Source organism: Euphorbia lathyris, chromosome 1 (genome assembly GCF_963576675.1).
Source record: "Euphorbia lathyris chromosome 1, ddEupLath1.1, whole genome shotgun sequence".
NCBI lineage: Eukaryota > Viridiplantae > Streptophyta > Magnoliopsida > Malpighiales > Euphorbiaceae > Euphorbia > Euphorbia lathyris.
Window position 1 is genome coordinate 113,898,669 of NC_088910.1, and position 13,529 is coordinate 113,912,197.

Below are 13,529 nucleotides of genomic sequence, written 5' to 3' on the forward strand. Positions count from 1 at the left end.
GAGGAGGTATCCTGACTCGCATCTGTGGAAAATGATTAGAGATCATCAATCCGCCAGTATCTGATAGATGGAACTCTGCCTCCCAACAAGGAAGAAGCTCGATGGGTAGTAAGGAAGGCGGCCTATTTCTCTGTGATGAATGATTGCCTATACAGAAAGTCTTTTAGCCACCCCTGGCTGAAATGTATCGTGCCGGAAGAGGGGCAACAGATCCTCAAAGAGTTGCATGAAGGCACATGTGGAGCCCACGAGGCATCTGCCTCCATTTTGAAGAAGTCCAGGTTAGCAGGATTTTAATGGCCCACAGCGGAACTTGATGCTCAAAAGTTAGTGGAGTCTTGTCATAATTGTCAGGTTCATGCAAATGAATCTCACACGGTAAAACACCTTCAGAGGCCCATCATCAAAGGTCGACCCTTTGCAGTCTGGGGGATTGATATTGTTGGACCCTTTCCTCCTACCAAACAACAACGGAAGTATGTAGTAGTGGCCGTGGATCATTTCACTAAGTGGGTAGAGGCCGAAGCAGTCTCCTCTATCAATGCCGAACAAATGGTAGAGTTCGTAAAGGATAACATCGTTGGAAGGTACGGGGTTCCCCACATGATTATCACAGACAATGGAACGCAATTCAATTATGGAGAGTTCAAAGCTTTCTGTGAGAAATTGGGCATTCAAAACAGGTTTGCCTCTGTCTATTATCCTCAATCTAATGGGATGACCGAAGTTACAAATCGGACAATCGTTAAAGGGATAAAGAAAAGGCTGGGGGAGCATAACAAAAAGTGGGCTGACCAGTTAATGAGCGTCCTATGGGCGTATCGAACTACTCCAAGAACCGCCACAGGCGAGACACCGTTCGCCCTTTCTCATGGTGTGGAAGCTGTAATCCCTGTTGAGATACAGGTCCCTAGCAACAGAGTAGCATTCTATTACGAGGATGGAAATAATCAAAGGTTGAACGAGTGTCTTGATCAAGTTGAGGAGAAAAGGGAGAAAGCATATGTACGCATGGCGGCTTACAAACAGCGGATCGCAGCTTATCATGATAAAAATGCAAAGCTCGTAAATCTGAATGTGGGAGATCTCGTGCTCCGGAAAGTGGACAAAATCCCATCTATGGAAGGGAAAGGAAAGCTGGGAGTCACCTGGACAGGTCCGTACAAAATAACCACCAAGATTGGATTCGCCACATTTAAAATCCAAGACATGGAGGGAAATACGCTGTCGCGTACATGGAACATCCAGAACCTCCGCAAATATTTCACCAGAAAATAGACTATAATCAAGTTCTTGAGTACTCTTTTTCCTTTAGTAAGCTTTTTTCCCATGAGGTTTTTCTTATTAAAGGTTTTAATGAGGCTCACATGTAAGACCCGCTTGCTGTAATAAGGCGCATCGCCATTCAATAAAAAGCAACTCTTATCTTGTCAAATTCTTTTTTAAGTATTTTCTTGTAGCAATATAAATATTCCAGGTTAAAAAAGAGGGGGGGCACCTAACGCATTCCCACAAAAAGATTAATGCTATCACGACATAGCTACTTTCTTTTTATTTTCTCCTCAAAGATAGGAGAACAATCTCATGGGCGGATCAATCCTTACATGATCACCATTAGAGATAGAGTTAAAACATTTCTCGGACGCGAGATCTTTACACTCTCGTACACTCTTTCCAAAGAAGAGTTCAAAGTCCTATTGGCGGATCGATTCACCTCAAAGGTAGGAAGCCAATCGATCACCTAAGGCAGCTTAATTCCCTCTAAAGGAATAAAAGCTTCAAGCCTTCATAAAGGCTCACACTTCAAGGTATGGCTAAATGCCTACTTCGACTCAATCCGAAAAACCTTTAAAGATTTACTTGCTAAAAATAATATAAAGCATTAAATAAACGGTTGTCATAAAGGATTAAAATTGTACTTAGTTTTACAAAAAACTAAACATCTATAGGGGCATCCTCCTTAGCATCTTTTACACCAGATGCACCCTCCAGTGGGGATTCCTTCTCTACAGAAATAATTCCTCCTTGAGGAATAGTACAATCGGTTATCAGCTCCTCACTCTGGTCACCCGCCTTCGGAGGCACTTTTTCGAGGTCCTCTGGCTTGAGATCGACAAGGGGTTTGCTTTCTTCGGTGGATCCGTCCATCACTTTGCGAATGTAATCACGGATGTAGTCCTTGACGTCCGGAATTTTATGATACTTAAGGCAAACATCCACGTCGGGAACCACGAACTCCGGATCTGTAAAATCAAGCTCGGGATGCGCCAGATGAACATACGCCATGATCCACTCGCCATAGTAGTAAGCTCGTTCCCCTGCCAAGATCTTCGTGTCCACTAAAGCAGCCTCATGTTCTTTAGCATCCGCATCAATTTGCGCCTTCAATCTACGGATTTCGGCATCCTTACTTTCATTAAGTGCAATGGTGGAAGCAGCGTTCGCATTGGCAACAACGACCTCTTTCTCTAGCCTTTCTATGGTTGCCTTGTCCGCCACTCCTTGAAGGAGATCCGCTTCCATGGCACGCATGCGAGTATATACCTATCAAGGCAAAAGTCGATTCATACAAAGGAATAAAAAACAAACTCTCCTTAAAGGAGATCACTCTTTCATCGAAAAATGCAAAAAAGGATAGAAGAAACTTACCGTGAGAAGCTCTGTTTTTCCCATCTGGACATGGGTGGATCCCGAGATCTTATTTTGACTCTCCCACACCTCGCCTAATTGACCAAGAGCTTCGTCCAGATCATTGATGACGGATTCATTCCTTAAAGATCCTTTGTCACCATATTTGGAGGACCAGTAACCTCCTAGGTCCGGCTTCACCATCTGTGCAAGCATTAAAAAGCAGAAAGTAAGATTCAAGTAAGAGAAGAGAAAATGATAAGTTCGACATACCTCTTCGAGTCTCGCCGTTGGTTTCACGGCTCGCATAGCATCCGCCATTAGCTTTCCTCCACTAATGGACACAGATTTCTTCTTCTTTGGAAGAGGAGAATCAACCATATCACCAGCAGGACGCTTCTCCAAGCTCTTATGAGGATATGCTACCTGCCCCTTCTTTCGAGCTTCTTCTTCCTTCTGTTTCTTGCGTATCTCTACAAGAGCGCGACTGGCCTCAGACAAACCCCTGACAAGGGAACAATAAAATAATCAAGGTTCAAGGAAAAACAAAGTTACCTTCATCAAGTTGTGTAAACTTCGCATAAGTGATCTTGTCCCCTTCTCGGCGGATCAAGGGAATGTCATTCATCATGAAGTCCAAGGCGTTAGCGTATGTCCAGGCCTGTGCCTTGATACTTTTCATGAGATCCGCCACTTTCTCGTCACTGTCCGTCAATATACGCAAGTCTCCAGCCATATGCAAAGGTTTGGCATTCCAAACCGATGGAAAGCCTAAGGACTCGCCCTCTCTTATCTTTACATAGAAAAATCTTTCATCCCAAAGATGAACATTGGACATTTTACCGTAGAAGGACGAATAAGTTTTGAATTTAGCGGAAGTGAAGAAAGATTCGGCCTTTCGCTTCGTCGGTTTGTGAAGAGACTGAAAGACACGAGGGTTACATATTACCCCTAAGTTTGAAGCTAAATAACAATCCAGAGCCAGATCTAACCAGCCATTTGGATGCAGCTGGCTAACAGTGATGTCAAAGTAAGCTAAGATATCCGCCATCATCTTAGGAAGAGTAAGCCGGAACCCTCTTTCTACATGACAACTGTACACAGACAAATATCCACTTGGCGGACAGGCGGGTCGCTGATGAGCGGCCGCCAATTTAGTCTCGTATTCTTTATCCATGGAAAGTGGTCCGCCAGATTCGCTAGATCCGTGGCGCTCATACGGGATGGAATGGACTTTGCACGTGGCGCCTTTTTCCTAGACAGGGCTGAAGAAGAAGCCTCCATCCCAGAAAACCGCCTAGAATCTATTGCCGGAGTAATGCAAGTAACGGCGACGGGAAGGTTCTGAATCCTACCTAAACGAGTTCGATTGCTATTACACGCCGAGTTACACAACTCAGCTAGGTCGCAACTGACAGTGCCTTCAGAAGAATCCGAATTTTTCGAAGAAGAAGAAGTCTAGCTAACTACGGTTTCGGAAGAAATGGTCAAATTAAACAATTCGAAGGTGGAGTCAGAAGATGAAGAAGAACTCCTAAACATTCAGAAAACAAAGCAAAAAATTCACTTACATGAGAGTTAAAAGCTTTAAAGGATTCTGAACTCCAGAAAAACTCTGGGCAAAAACTCGAAGAAAGATGGGAAAGGAATGCAAATGAAGTGGAAAGAGAAAGGGAGAGAGAGAAGAAGGTGTTTTCCCTTCACTCGAGCCACGCGCCTATGACACCTGTCGCACAACGAATGGCATTGAACAGAGTGACCATCAATGCGAATCATCATGACGGCGCGCGAAGAAGCTCAAAAGCCCTAAAGGACTTTAAAAGAACTTTAGGGGGGCTTCTGATAATATTGAGATATTATCCAAAGGATCAAAGGAGATATTTGCCCAAAACGGCCGTGTATTGATCACCTGATACTGGAATGCCATGGCGTATCAAGCAAAGGGATCCGATGGGCGGATCACCAAGACTCTGCCACATGAGATTCGTAGTCAAACCTACGTGGAGATCCGCCGTAACCCCTCGATCCGCCAGCTGAACAGCTGAGCCGATTCCTCAATAAAGGTCATTAATGAACTATTAATGAGCTAACGGACATACTTAAAGGAAGCCAATAACTGCCATTAATGGAGCATTAATGGAGACTTTCTAGTTACTAAAGGTTACAACTCCATGACTATATATAGCTTGTAGCTCAAGCTATCAAGGTACACATTCCTACTATCCTAGAAACCTTACTTTGTCAATTCAGTTTACTCTATAGATTCTCGATACTGACTTTGGCATCAGAGCTTCCCCCCGTCGAACCCAACGGCGCTCCCACAGGGACGGAAGTTAATCAGGAATTCTCCACAAGTCATCATTACTATTTAGTCCTTCTATTATTTACATTTATAATTTATGTTAATTTTATCTCTCAATCTTATCATCTCATCAATTTTTCATTCATTTTTATAATAATTTTACTCTTGAATCATTCTATTAGTGTTAATTGTTAAATTGGACCAAATAAAATTTAAAATAACACTATTACTTTTTAGTCCTTTTATTAGTTTACATTTATAATTTTATGTTAATTTCATCTCCGAACCTTATCATCTCCTTAATTTTTCGTCCATTTTTATAACAATTTTACTCTCGAGTCCTTCTATTAGTGTGAATTGTCAAATTAGACCGAATAAAATTTAAAATAACATTATTACTATTTAGTCCTTCTATTAGTTTACCTTTATAATTTTATGTTAATTTTATCTCCTTATCTGATAATCTTATCATTTTTTCAAACTTTCTAACACTTAGAACTAAAGATGTGATTTTTACTATAATTAAAATTAAATGAAATGAATAACAAAAAAATACAAATATATCAAATAGACTGAATCATTATTTCAATATATATTTTTAGAATAAATTATATCTGTAACAACATTTTGTTGATCGTTCTTGAATTAGTTGATGTAGCTTTTATAAATTTTTATAGTTTTTTTTATTAAAATTAAATAATTATTAAATACTTATAATTCACACTATAAAAAATGTATTAATAAATTTTCTTGAATTAATTGATGTGGCTTCTATTAATATATTTTTTTTTCTAATTCACTTTGATGAATTCGGTTCACTAAATATTGGCCAACAATTATAAGAATCAATGTATTCAATGTAATGCATAGGATGATGAGTAAAACATTAATGATTCAATACTATTTTCGAAATACATTAATTACTATTTTAATTTGTAAGTTCCCATAATTAAAAATAAAGAAAAATCTAATTTTATAAAAGGTAATTATGATATTTTAACTAATTCTATCCATTCTATCCCCATTTTTTCTATCAATTTTCAATTTTTCTTTTTCCTTATAATCCTTAATTCCTAGAAGTACTCATGAAAAAGTAGGAATAAATTAATATTGATGCAATTAGCATTCATTTCTAAACACATTTATGTTTTTTAAAGCCTAACAAATTGGTACTTTGTATTTATATCGGTTAACAAATTCATTCTAAATGGAAAGATGGCGTTTAATCTGGAAAGATGACGTTTAATCTGGAAAGCAAATCCATTTTAAATGGAAAGATGACGTTTAATCTGGAAAGCAAATCCATTCTAAATGGAAATATGACGTTTAATCTGGAAAACATGGTAAAATAGGTCACATGTTTCATTTTCTATCATATCACCAGATTTAACATTGTCGTCTAATTTGGACGGTGTTTGATAACGGTGTAAGCACATGGTATCATTTTGTCAAATTTTAAAACACGGACTCTAATTGAAAAAAGCAAAAACCATAATGTTTATTTTTTTTATTTTCCTCAAGAAAAAAAAAGCTATAAATAAGGTTAAGATAAAAACAACATTTTAAGGAAATTATTATGACGGTGGGTTATTATGATTGGTCCACTGTCGTCATAAGACTGTTTTTAACCTCAAGGTTGTTAAAAACAATACGTCTAAAATAATTATTTTCTATCTAATGATTGGGATTAATTCATTTAAAGGTTCAGTTTTGGGGTTTAACCCCTATAAATAACCATCAATTGTACTTCTACTCTAGTTAGATTTGCTCATAATTCTATTAACCCGCCTAATTCGTCCTTAATGGGCTGGATATATAAATATACAAACATTATTTAGCCATATTCAATCTAAGACGGTATAAAACGGATTGTACTTGATATTTATTTTAAAAGTCCAAATTTAGTCCATTCTGTCCGTCTTTTTATGTATTTTACTTAAAATTCTAATTTTCTGTTCAAAATTCTATAACGTGCATGCCAACTAATTGGAAATCCATTCTAAATGGAAAGATTACATTTAATCTGGTAAGCAAACCCATTCTAAATGGAAAGATGACGCTTAATCTGGTAAGCAAATCCATTCTAAATGGAAAGATGGCGTTTAATCTGGTAAGCAAATCCATTCTAAATGGAAAATATGGTAAAATAGGTCACATGTTTCATTTTCTGTCATATCACCAGATTTAACATTATCGTCTAATTTGGACTGTGTTTATTAACGATGTAAGCACATGGTACCATTTTATCAAGTTTTAAAACACGGACTCTAATTGAAAAAAACCAAAACCATAATGTTTATTTTTTTTATTACTTCCCTCATAAAAAAAAAGCTATAAATAAGGTTAAGATAAAAAAAAAACATTTTAAGGAAATTATTATGGCGGTGGGTTATTACGATAGGTCCACCGTCGTAATAAGACTGTTTTTAACCTCAAAGTTATTAAAAACAATACCTCTAAAATAATTATTTTCCAACTATTAGTAGATTGGAAATAATTCACTTAAAGGTTCAGTTTTGGGGTTTAACCCCTATCAATAACCATCAATTTTACTTCTACTCTAGTTAGATTTGCTCATAATTATATTAACCCGTCTAATTCGTCCTTAATGGGCTGGATATATAAATATACAAACATTATTTAGCCATGTTCAACCTAAGACTATGTATGTGCTTGAACTTTATCTTAAGAGTCCAAATTCAATCCATTCTGCCCGTTTTTATATGTATTTTATTTATTTATTTAAAATCATTTTGATTGAATTTTATTAAATTAATTAATTCAATTTTTAGTTTATTTAACTTTTTTTAAAACAGTTTATTTTACTTTTAATCATAATTTAATTTAAATTTGAATATTTTAAATATAAATATATTAATTAGACAAACGTTAATTCTGATTTGAGGATCGAATTAGTTATTTACCATTATTCAATTAGATTAAACTCAACTTTGATAAAAAAAAAAAAAAAAATTACTTAAGTGTCCAGCTAGCCCATTAACAGATCGAAACCTGGCATGCTATTTGTCCTAAATTTAATTCAAATTTCAAATTTTTATCTCAATTGATAAAAAGAAAAAAAGAAGAAAAGATGGAATTATTGGAAGCTAAATGACCAGAAATACGCTCCATTCTTCTTTGCTTTCTGAGGATAAATCAGTCTTTCACAGTCTTTTCAAGTGAGAGGTTAGTATTCTATTCCATATGGTCAAATCTAAATACAATCTATTTTAATCCTTCTCAATTAAATAAAATAATATTAAATCAACGGTTTAAGATTTAGCATGTAGTATCTCTTCCGTAGGCACATCCACACCTAATTACCACCCTTTACTTTCCCGGGAAAAAAGAAGAAGTGGAGTTACTGTTCCTATTTGTTACCTTTATTTCCCGGGAAATTTAACAGCCTGATACAAAGCACTCCCCACGATTTCCTTCCCTATACCCGCAAGCACGCAATCTCAATCGCCACCCATCGTCTTCAACCTCTCTCTCTCTCTCTCTCTCTCATATCACTCTCTTTCTAGGGTGTCTTTCTTTGGGTCTACTGCATTATCTTACTCCGTAATGGACGATCCCACGGGTTCGCCGCTTAGAAACCAATCGGCTTCTTCATCATCTCAGCTTAATGTTCCTTCCACGATGCCACGACCTTCTGTGAATCTGGAAACCCTTACTCCATCGGACCATGTTAATCGCTTGATAAATTCTAATCATTACGTTTCCCCATCGAGAACGATTTTTTCCGATAGGTTCATTCCCAGTAGATCCAGCTCGAATTTTGCCCTTTTTAAAATCTCTTCGTCTTCCCCTCCACCGTCGGGGAATCCTCCGACGCCTGATGGCGGGAAGGAGGATAGTTCCAGTGCTTATGCTTCACTTCTCCGCACTGCGCTTTTCGGGCCTCACACGCCGGATAAAAGGGATTCGCCGGGACGCAATATTTTCCGGTTCAAGTCGGAGACGAGACAGTCAATGCACTCGCTTTCTCCTTTTGGATTTGATGAAGAACGACCTGGCGTTAGCCATAGTCCGGTTAAGACTCCAAGGAAGGTCCCAAGATCCCCTTATAAGGTAAGCGAAATTATATCTTGAAGAAGGGGTTTTCAGATTTTGAAGATTTATTTGAATTTTTTGGATACATCGTCACTGGATTTTGATTGATTTAGGTATTAGACGCACCTGCATTGCAAGATGATTTTTATTTGAATTTGGTGGATTGGTCGGCGCATAACGTATTGGCAGTGGGGTTGGGGAATTGTGTCTATTTATGGAATGCTTGTAGCAGCAAGGTTAGTCTGGATTTTCAAAAGACTTGCTGTCTTTTTAGCTCTTTTGCACATATGAAAATTTAATATAATTTTTCATTTTTTCTCCTTGATTTGAAGTAGGTGACAAAATTATGTGATTTGGGGATTGATGATAGTGTATGTTCAGTGGGATGGGCTCAACGCGGGACACATCTAGCGGTTGGAACGAGCAATGGAAAAGTCCAGGTTAGTAATTATTGCCCTGTTCTTTTGCAAGTTTTTGAATTTCAGCTGTTATTTTAGTTGTATTGTTTCTCTGGATCTATACACCATTGAAGCATATGACCTTTCAAAAGAGTAGCAACAGAGTTAGGTTGAAGAAGTGGGAATTGGGGGTGGGAATAAGAATTCAACGGCGACTTTTGGATAAAAACATACGTTTCAAGCTATTGAATGCTAAAAGAAAACTCCAAACCAAAAAAATAAATGCTAAAAGGAAACTAGCAGATTTTTCATATCGTGAATGCAAATTGTAACTAGATGGAGAAGCTGTAGTGGTAAATTATTGAATTCGTATCCATCACTAGATCTATATGAGTTTCTCTTTTATGCTTTAGAGGACACATTCAGCTACTATAGTTTTCTGTTGTAGTCCTACTTATCTGTTTCTAAGTTTAAATTGTCCTTGAGTGCCACATCATTTTTGGGTTAATTCTGAGCTCTGAACTGAGGATGCAAGAATAGGCATCTAATTCGCGACCGGCTGTCTATTGAGTCCTAGATGAATCTTGAAGGCGACTGGCTCAGCTCATTATAAGCTTGTTTTCAATGAATCAACAATGTAGTTGGTGAATCAAAATTTTGATTTGATACCTTTGCTGCATTTACTGTAGCAAGATTATGTTCGAAGCTTTAGGATTTATCATTTAATCATTGGCAAGCATTTGAAAGTGAGGCTAATACATCACTCAGGCCTTTTTGAGAAACTGAAATTTTATCGAAAAGAACATTATTTGCTATAAAGCTCCAGCTCAACTATTTCCTATGGTTTTTTGGAAGCCTAAACTAGTGGGTTTTAGAGTATTAAGGAGACATGTCATATTAATTTTACAATCATGTTAAACACATCAATCCTGCTTCTCTATAAGATTTCCATGTATTTTTTTTTTTTTGCCTAGGATAACTCCATCAGTATTTCAATTCATCTTATGTGTAGATTTGGGATGCATCCCGCTGTAAGAGAGTACGGACCATGGAAGGCCATCGGTTACGGGTTGGGGCACTGGCCTGGAGTTCATCTCTGCTATCTTCTGGTAGTCGCGATAAGAGTATTCTTCAGCGTGACATACGTGCTCAGGAAGACTTTGTCAGCAAACTCTCTGGACACAAGTCAGAGGTAAGTGTCTTAGATATATTCCATTTTGATCACAGTTCCTCGACATTCGATTTTGTTTTTTTAAATTATGAGTTTCTACTAAACTTAGAATTCTTATCTTCTGGTAGAAACCATGTGTGGTTTCTGGACATGGAATCAGATTATTTTAAACCTAATGTTAATTTGCTTATTGTGATTAGGTTTGTGGGTTGAAATGGTCTTATGATAATCGTGAGTTGGCATCTGGTGGAAATGATAATAGGGTAAGTAATATTTCCTTTAGAATTTTATGTTTTATGTTGAGTATAGCCATACAGTGAGATTCTCATTTTTTTTCCCTGCACTGAAGACTAAATTTTCTCATTCATGTGCAGCTTTTTGTTTGGAATCAGCATGCAACTCAACCTGTGTTAAAATACAGTGAGCACACAGCAGCTGTAAAAGCAATTGCATGGTCGCCACATCTTCATGGACTTTTAGCATCTGGGGGTGGGACTGCTGACCGGTGTATAAGGTTCTGGAATACAACCACAAACTCACACCTCAGTTGTATGGACACTGGCAGTCAGGTGAAGTAGTTTTATTTTATTTTTTAAGTGATATGTGCAGCAGTAAGGAACCATTACAAGTAAAATCATCATCAGTTTTTTCTTTTGCACTTGTAATGCAGCTCATCTAAACAAACTAGAGCAACAGTTTTCTTCCATACTTCCTTGCAAGTGAACTGTAAATTATTGGGAAGTCAAACAGGACACAAAATACCCCCTATGTGTATAAGCAAACATCGTAGGCTTCAAGTAAATATCAGAAAGGAACTGACAAATAAAATCAGAATCGTTAATCTGCAATGCTTTTTTTTATAAGGACCAAACATCCTTTTCTCACTAATGGAAAAGGAGTATAAGCATGCTGATTTCCTTTTTGTGCCTATCGCAGGTGTGTAATCTTGTGTGGTCTAAGAATGTCAATGAACTCGTCAGCACGCATGGGTATTCCCAAAACCAAATAATTGTATGGAGATATCCCAACATGTCGAAGGTACAAAACTCACACTCTGAATTTGAATACGAACCATCTTTTGTTAATTTATTCTTAAGTTTTGTTCTGTTTGTGCAGTTGGCAACACTCACTGGTCATACTTACAGAGTCCTTTATCTTGCTATCTCACCAGATGGGCAGGTATTGTATTCTCAATTAATAATTGTCCTTGTAATTTCATACAATTAATATAGCCATTACATGTATTTATTTTCCTAACTGCACATTTATTTTTCCAAACACATATTAACACTTCATGTTTCAGACCATTGTCACAGGAGCAGGGGATGAAACTCTACGCTTTTGGAATGTGTTCCCTTCCCCTAAGTCTCAGGTAAATTCTTCATTTAATTATGATTGATGTCAATACAATCCCATCCTATGAGTTATACCCCAATTGAAGCTTTTCTTATTGCTCTCCCAAGCCTATTATGGTGGAGATTTCCTCTGTTGACAAATACATAGTTTTAGTTCTTCAAATGGTGGAAGACATGGCATAATTGCAATTGAAGATAGACAATAGTTTGTTTTCCAAATAAGTGCAATTCAAGCGTTTCTGTATTAATTACCATAGACTGAGTAGTGGGACTTCTCATCTGCACTATTGTGTCAGCCGTAGTAGACATGTGAGCATTGGTTGGCGAATTTGGCTGAGATAATTCTTTAAGTCTTCACATATGTGAGGAGCATCCGGCATATCATCTCTAGGTCGAGTAGATGTTGGGCCCACGAGTTCACCAACAGCATATTGTCCGCTTTGGGCCAAGCCCGCACGGATTTGTTTTTGGGCTCCTTCCCAAAAGGTCTCATACTAATGTAGTTGGTGAACTTCTTTATAAACTATGTAACTCCCTTATATCTTTCCGATGTGGGACTTGAGATGTATACCCAACAGTAGAGTCTAGGTTCTGTTTTCTATGTTTTGGGCGGCAAGGTTCACATATATGTTCTTTTTTTTCTTATGTTAAAAACTGTATCTTTGTGTATTTTGCTTCCTATACCAATGGACAAGGCTGACTTTGAGTATGGATTAACCAATAATGCAGACTACAGACAGTGAAATTGGAGCATCATCTCTTGGAAGAACTACAATCCGGTGATCATGGTGGACACATCTTTCATCTAAATTATATTGGGGCTCTTTTCATGCAGAACACCAAGATCATAGAAAGCTACAATGATCTTGGAAACGGTTGTACAAAATGAAGTTCACGAAACACATGCTCGTCGAGGGCATTTGCAGGCTCATGGAATGGAATTGGCTCGAGTGGATATGAAGAAACTTCAAAATGTTCCTGCAAATGAGTGTATAGTGGTGGAAGGTTTATGTTGCGTTTTATCAAATGGTCCTTGCATTGTATATCGGCAGAGGAAAGGCAGAGATAATTTTTGAACATTTCGGACATTTCTTTTGTATATAAATATTATAAATTTTCCACTTGTTTTTATTTATCATAATATATCGAGGGACTTCCATTGTTTAAGCATAGAATTTGGATGCAAAATGATACTGCTTATAGAACAGGGTTCAACAACGGCCGGAAATATTGCTTGAAACTGGTAGGTTTTTCATGTTGTAATAATTGTGAACCTTGTATATTCTTCTACTATGTTCTAGTAGAATGGAATAATTGTTGCCTGGCATACTACACTTTTCTACTCGTATTAAATACAATAGTAATATCAAAAATTATGAAACAATACTTTAAAATTTTAAATCATAATGGAAAAAAAAAATACAGGGAACGTGATTAAATAAAAATATCTGAAAATAATAAGCAAAATTAATTAATAAACATACAATAATGTTTAAAAGTAAATTACAATACAACAACAACAACAACAAAGCCTTAGTCCCGAAATGATTCGGGGTCGGCTAACATGAACCATCATATAAAACCGTGAAAATCAAGTCGTGTCAGCGACACAGATTCGC

General features: G+C 37.1%; 1 protein-coding gene across 2 annotated transcripts; it reads left to right on the top strand.

The window, feature by feature from the left end:
* The first annotated feature begins 8,326 nt into the window (after window positions 1-8,326).
* On the top strand, window positions 8,327-13,237 carry LOC136210680 (B-type cell cycle switch protein ccs52A-like). 2 transcript variants are annotated; one of them, XM_066002053.1, is made up of 10 exons: window positions 8,329-9,004; window positions 9,100-9,222; window positions 9,322-9,426; window positions 10,397-10,576; window positions 10,756-10,818; window positions 10,930-11,124; window positions 11,492-11,593; window positions 11,672-11,734; window positions 11,859-11,927; window positions 12,640-13,237. In XM_066002053.1, the coding sequence occupies exons 1-10, from the start codon at window positions 8,498-8,500 to the stop codon at window positions 12,691-12,693; spliced, it is 1,461 nt and encodes a 486-aa protein (XP_065858125.1). In that variant the 5' UTR covers window positions 8,329-8,497; the 3' UTR covers window positions 12,694-13,237. The 2 variants fall into 2 exon arrangements, with proteins under 2 accessions (XP_065858126.1, XP_065858125.1); XM_066002054.1 differs by lacking the exons at window positions 11,492-11,593; window positions 11,672-11,734; window positions 11,859-11,927; window positions 12,640-13,237 and adding an exon at window positions 11,226-11,469 and having other exon boundaries at window positions 8,327-9,004.
* Window positions 13,238-13,529: the final 292 nt, after the last annotated feature.

What these genes read in the sequence shown, in the direction of transcription:
- LOC136210680 (XM_066002053.1), top strand. Translation starts at nt 8,498, where the DNA reads ATGGACGATCCCACGGGTTCGCCGCTTAGAAACCAATCGGCTTCTTCA. An exon ending in TCTCTGGACACAAGTCAGAG is followed by an intron (nt 10,577 to 10,755) that starts GTAAGTGTCTTA and finishes TATTGTGATTAG; the next exon opens with GTTTGTGGGTTGAAATGGTC. An exon ending in GTATGGACACTGGCAGTCAG is followed by an intron (nt 11,125 to 11,491) that starts GTGAAGTAGTTT and finishes TGCCTATCGCAG; the next exon opens with GTGTGTAATCTTGTGTGGTC.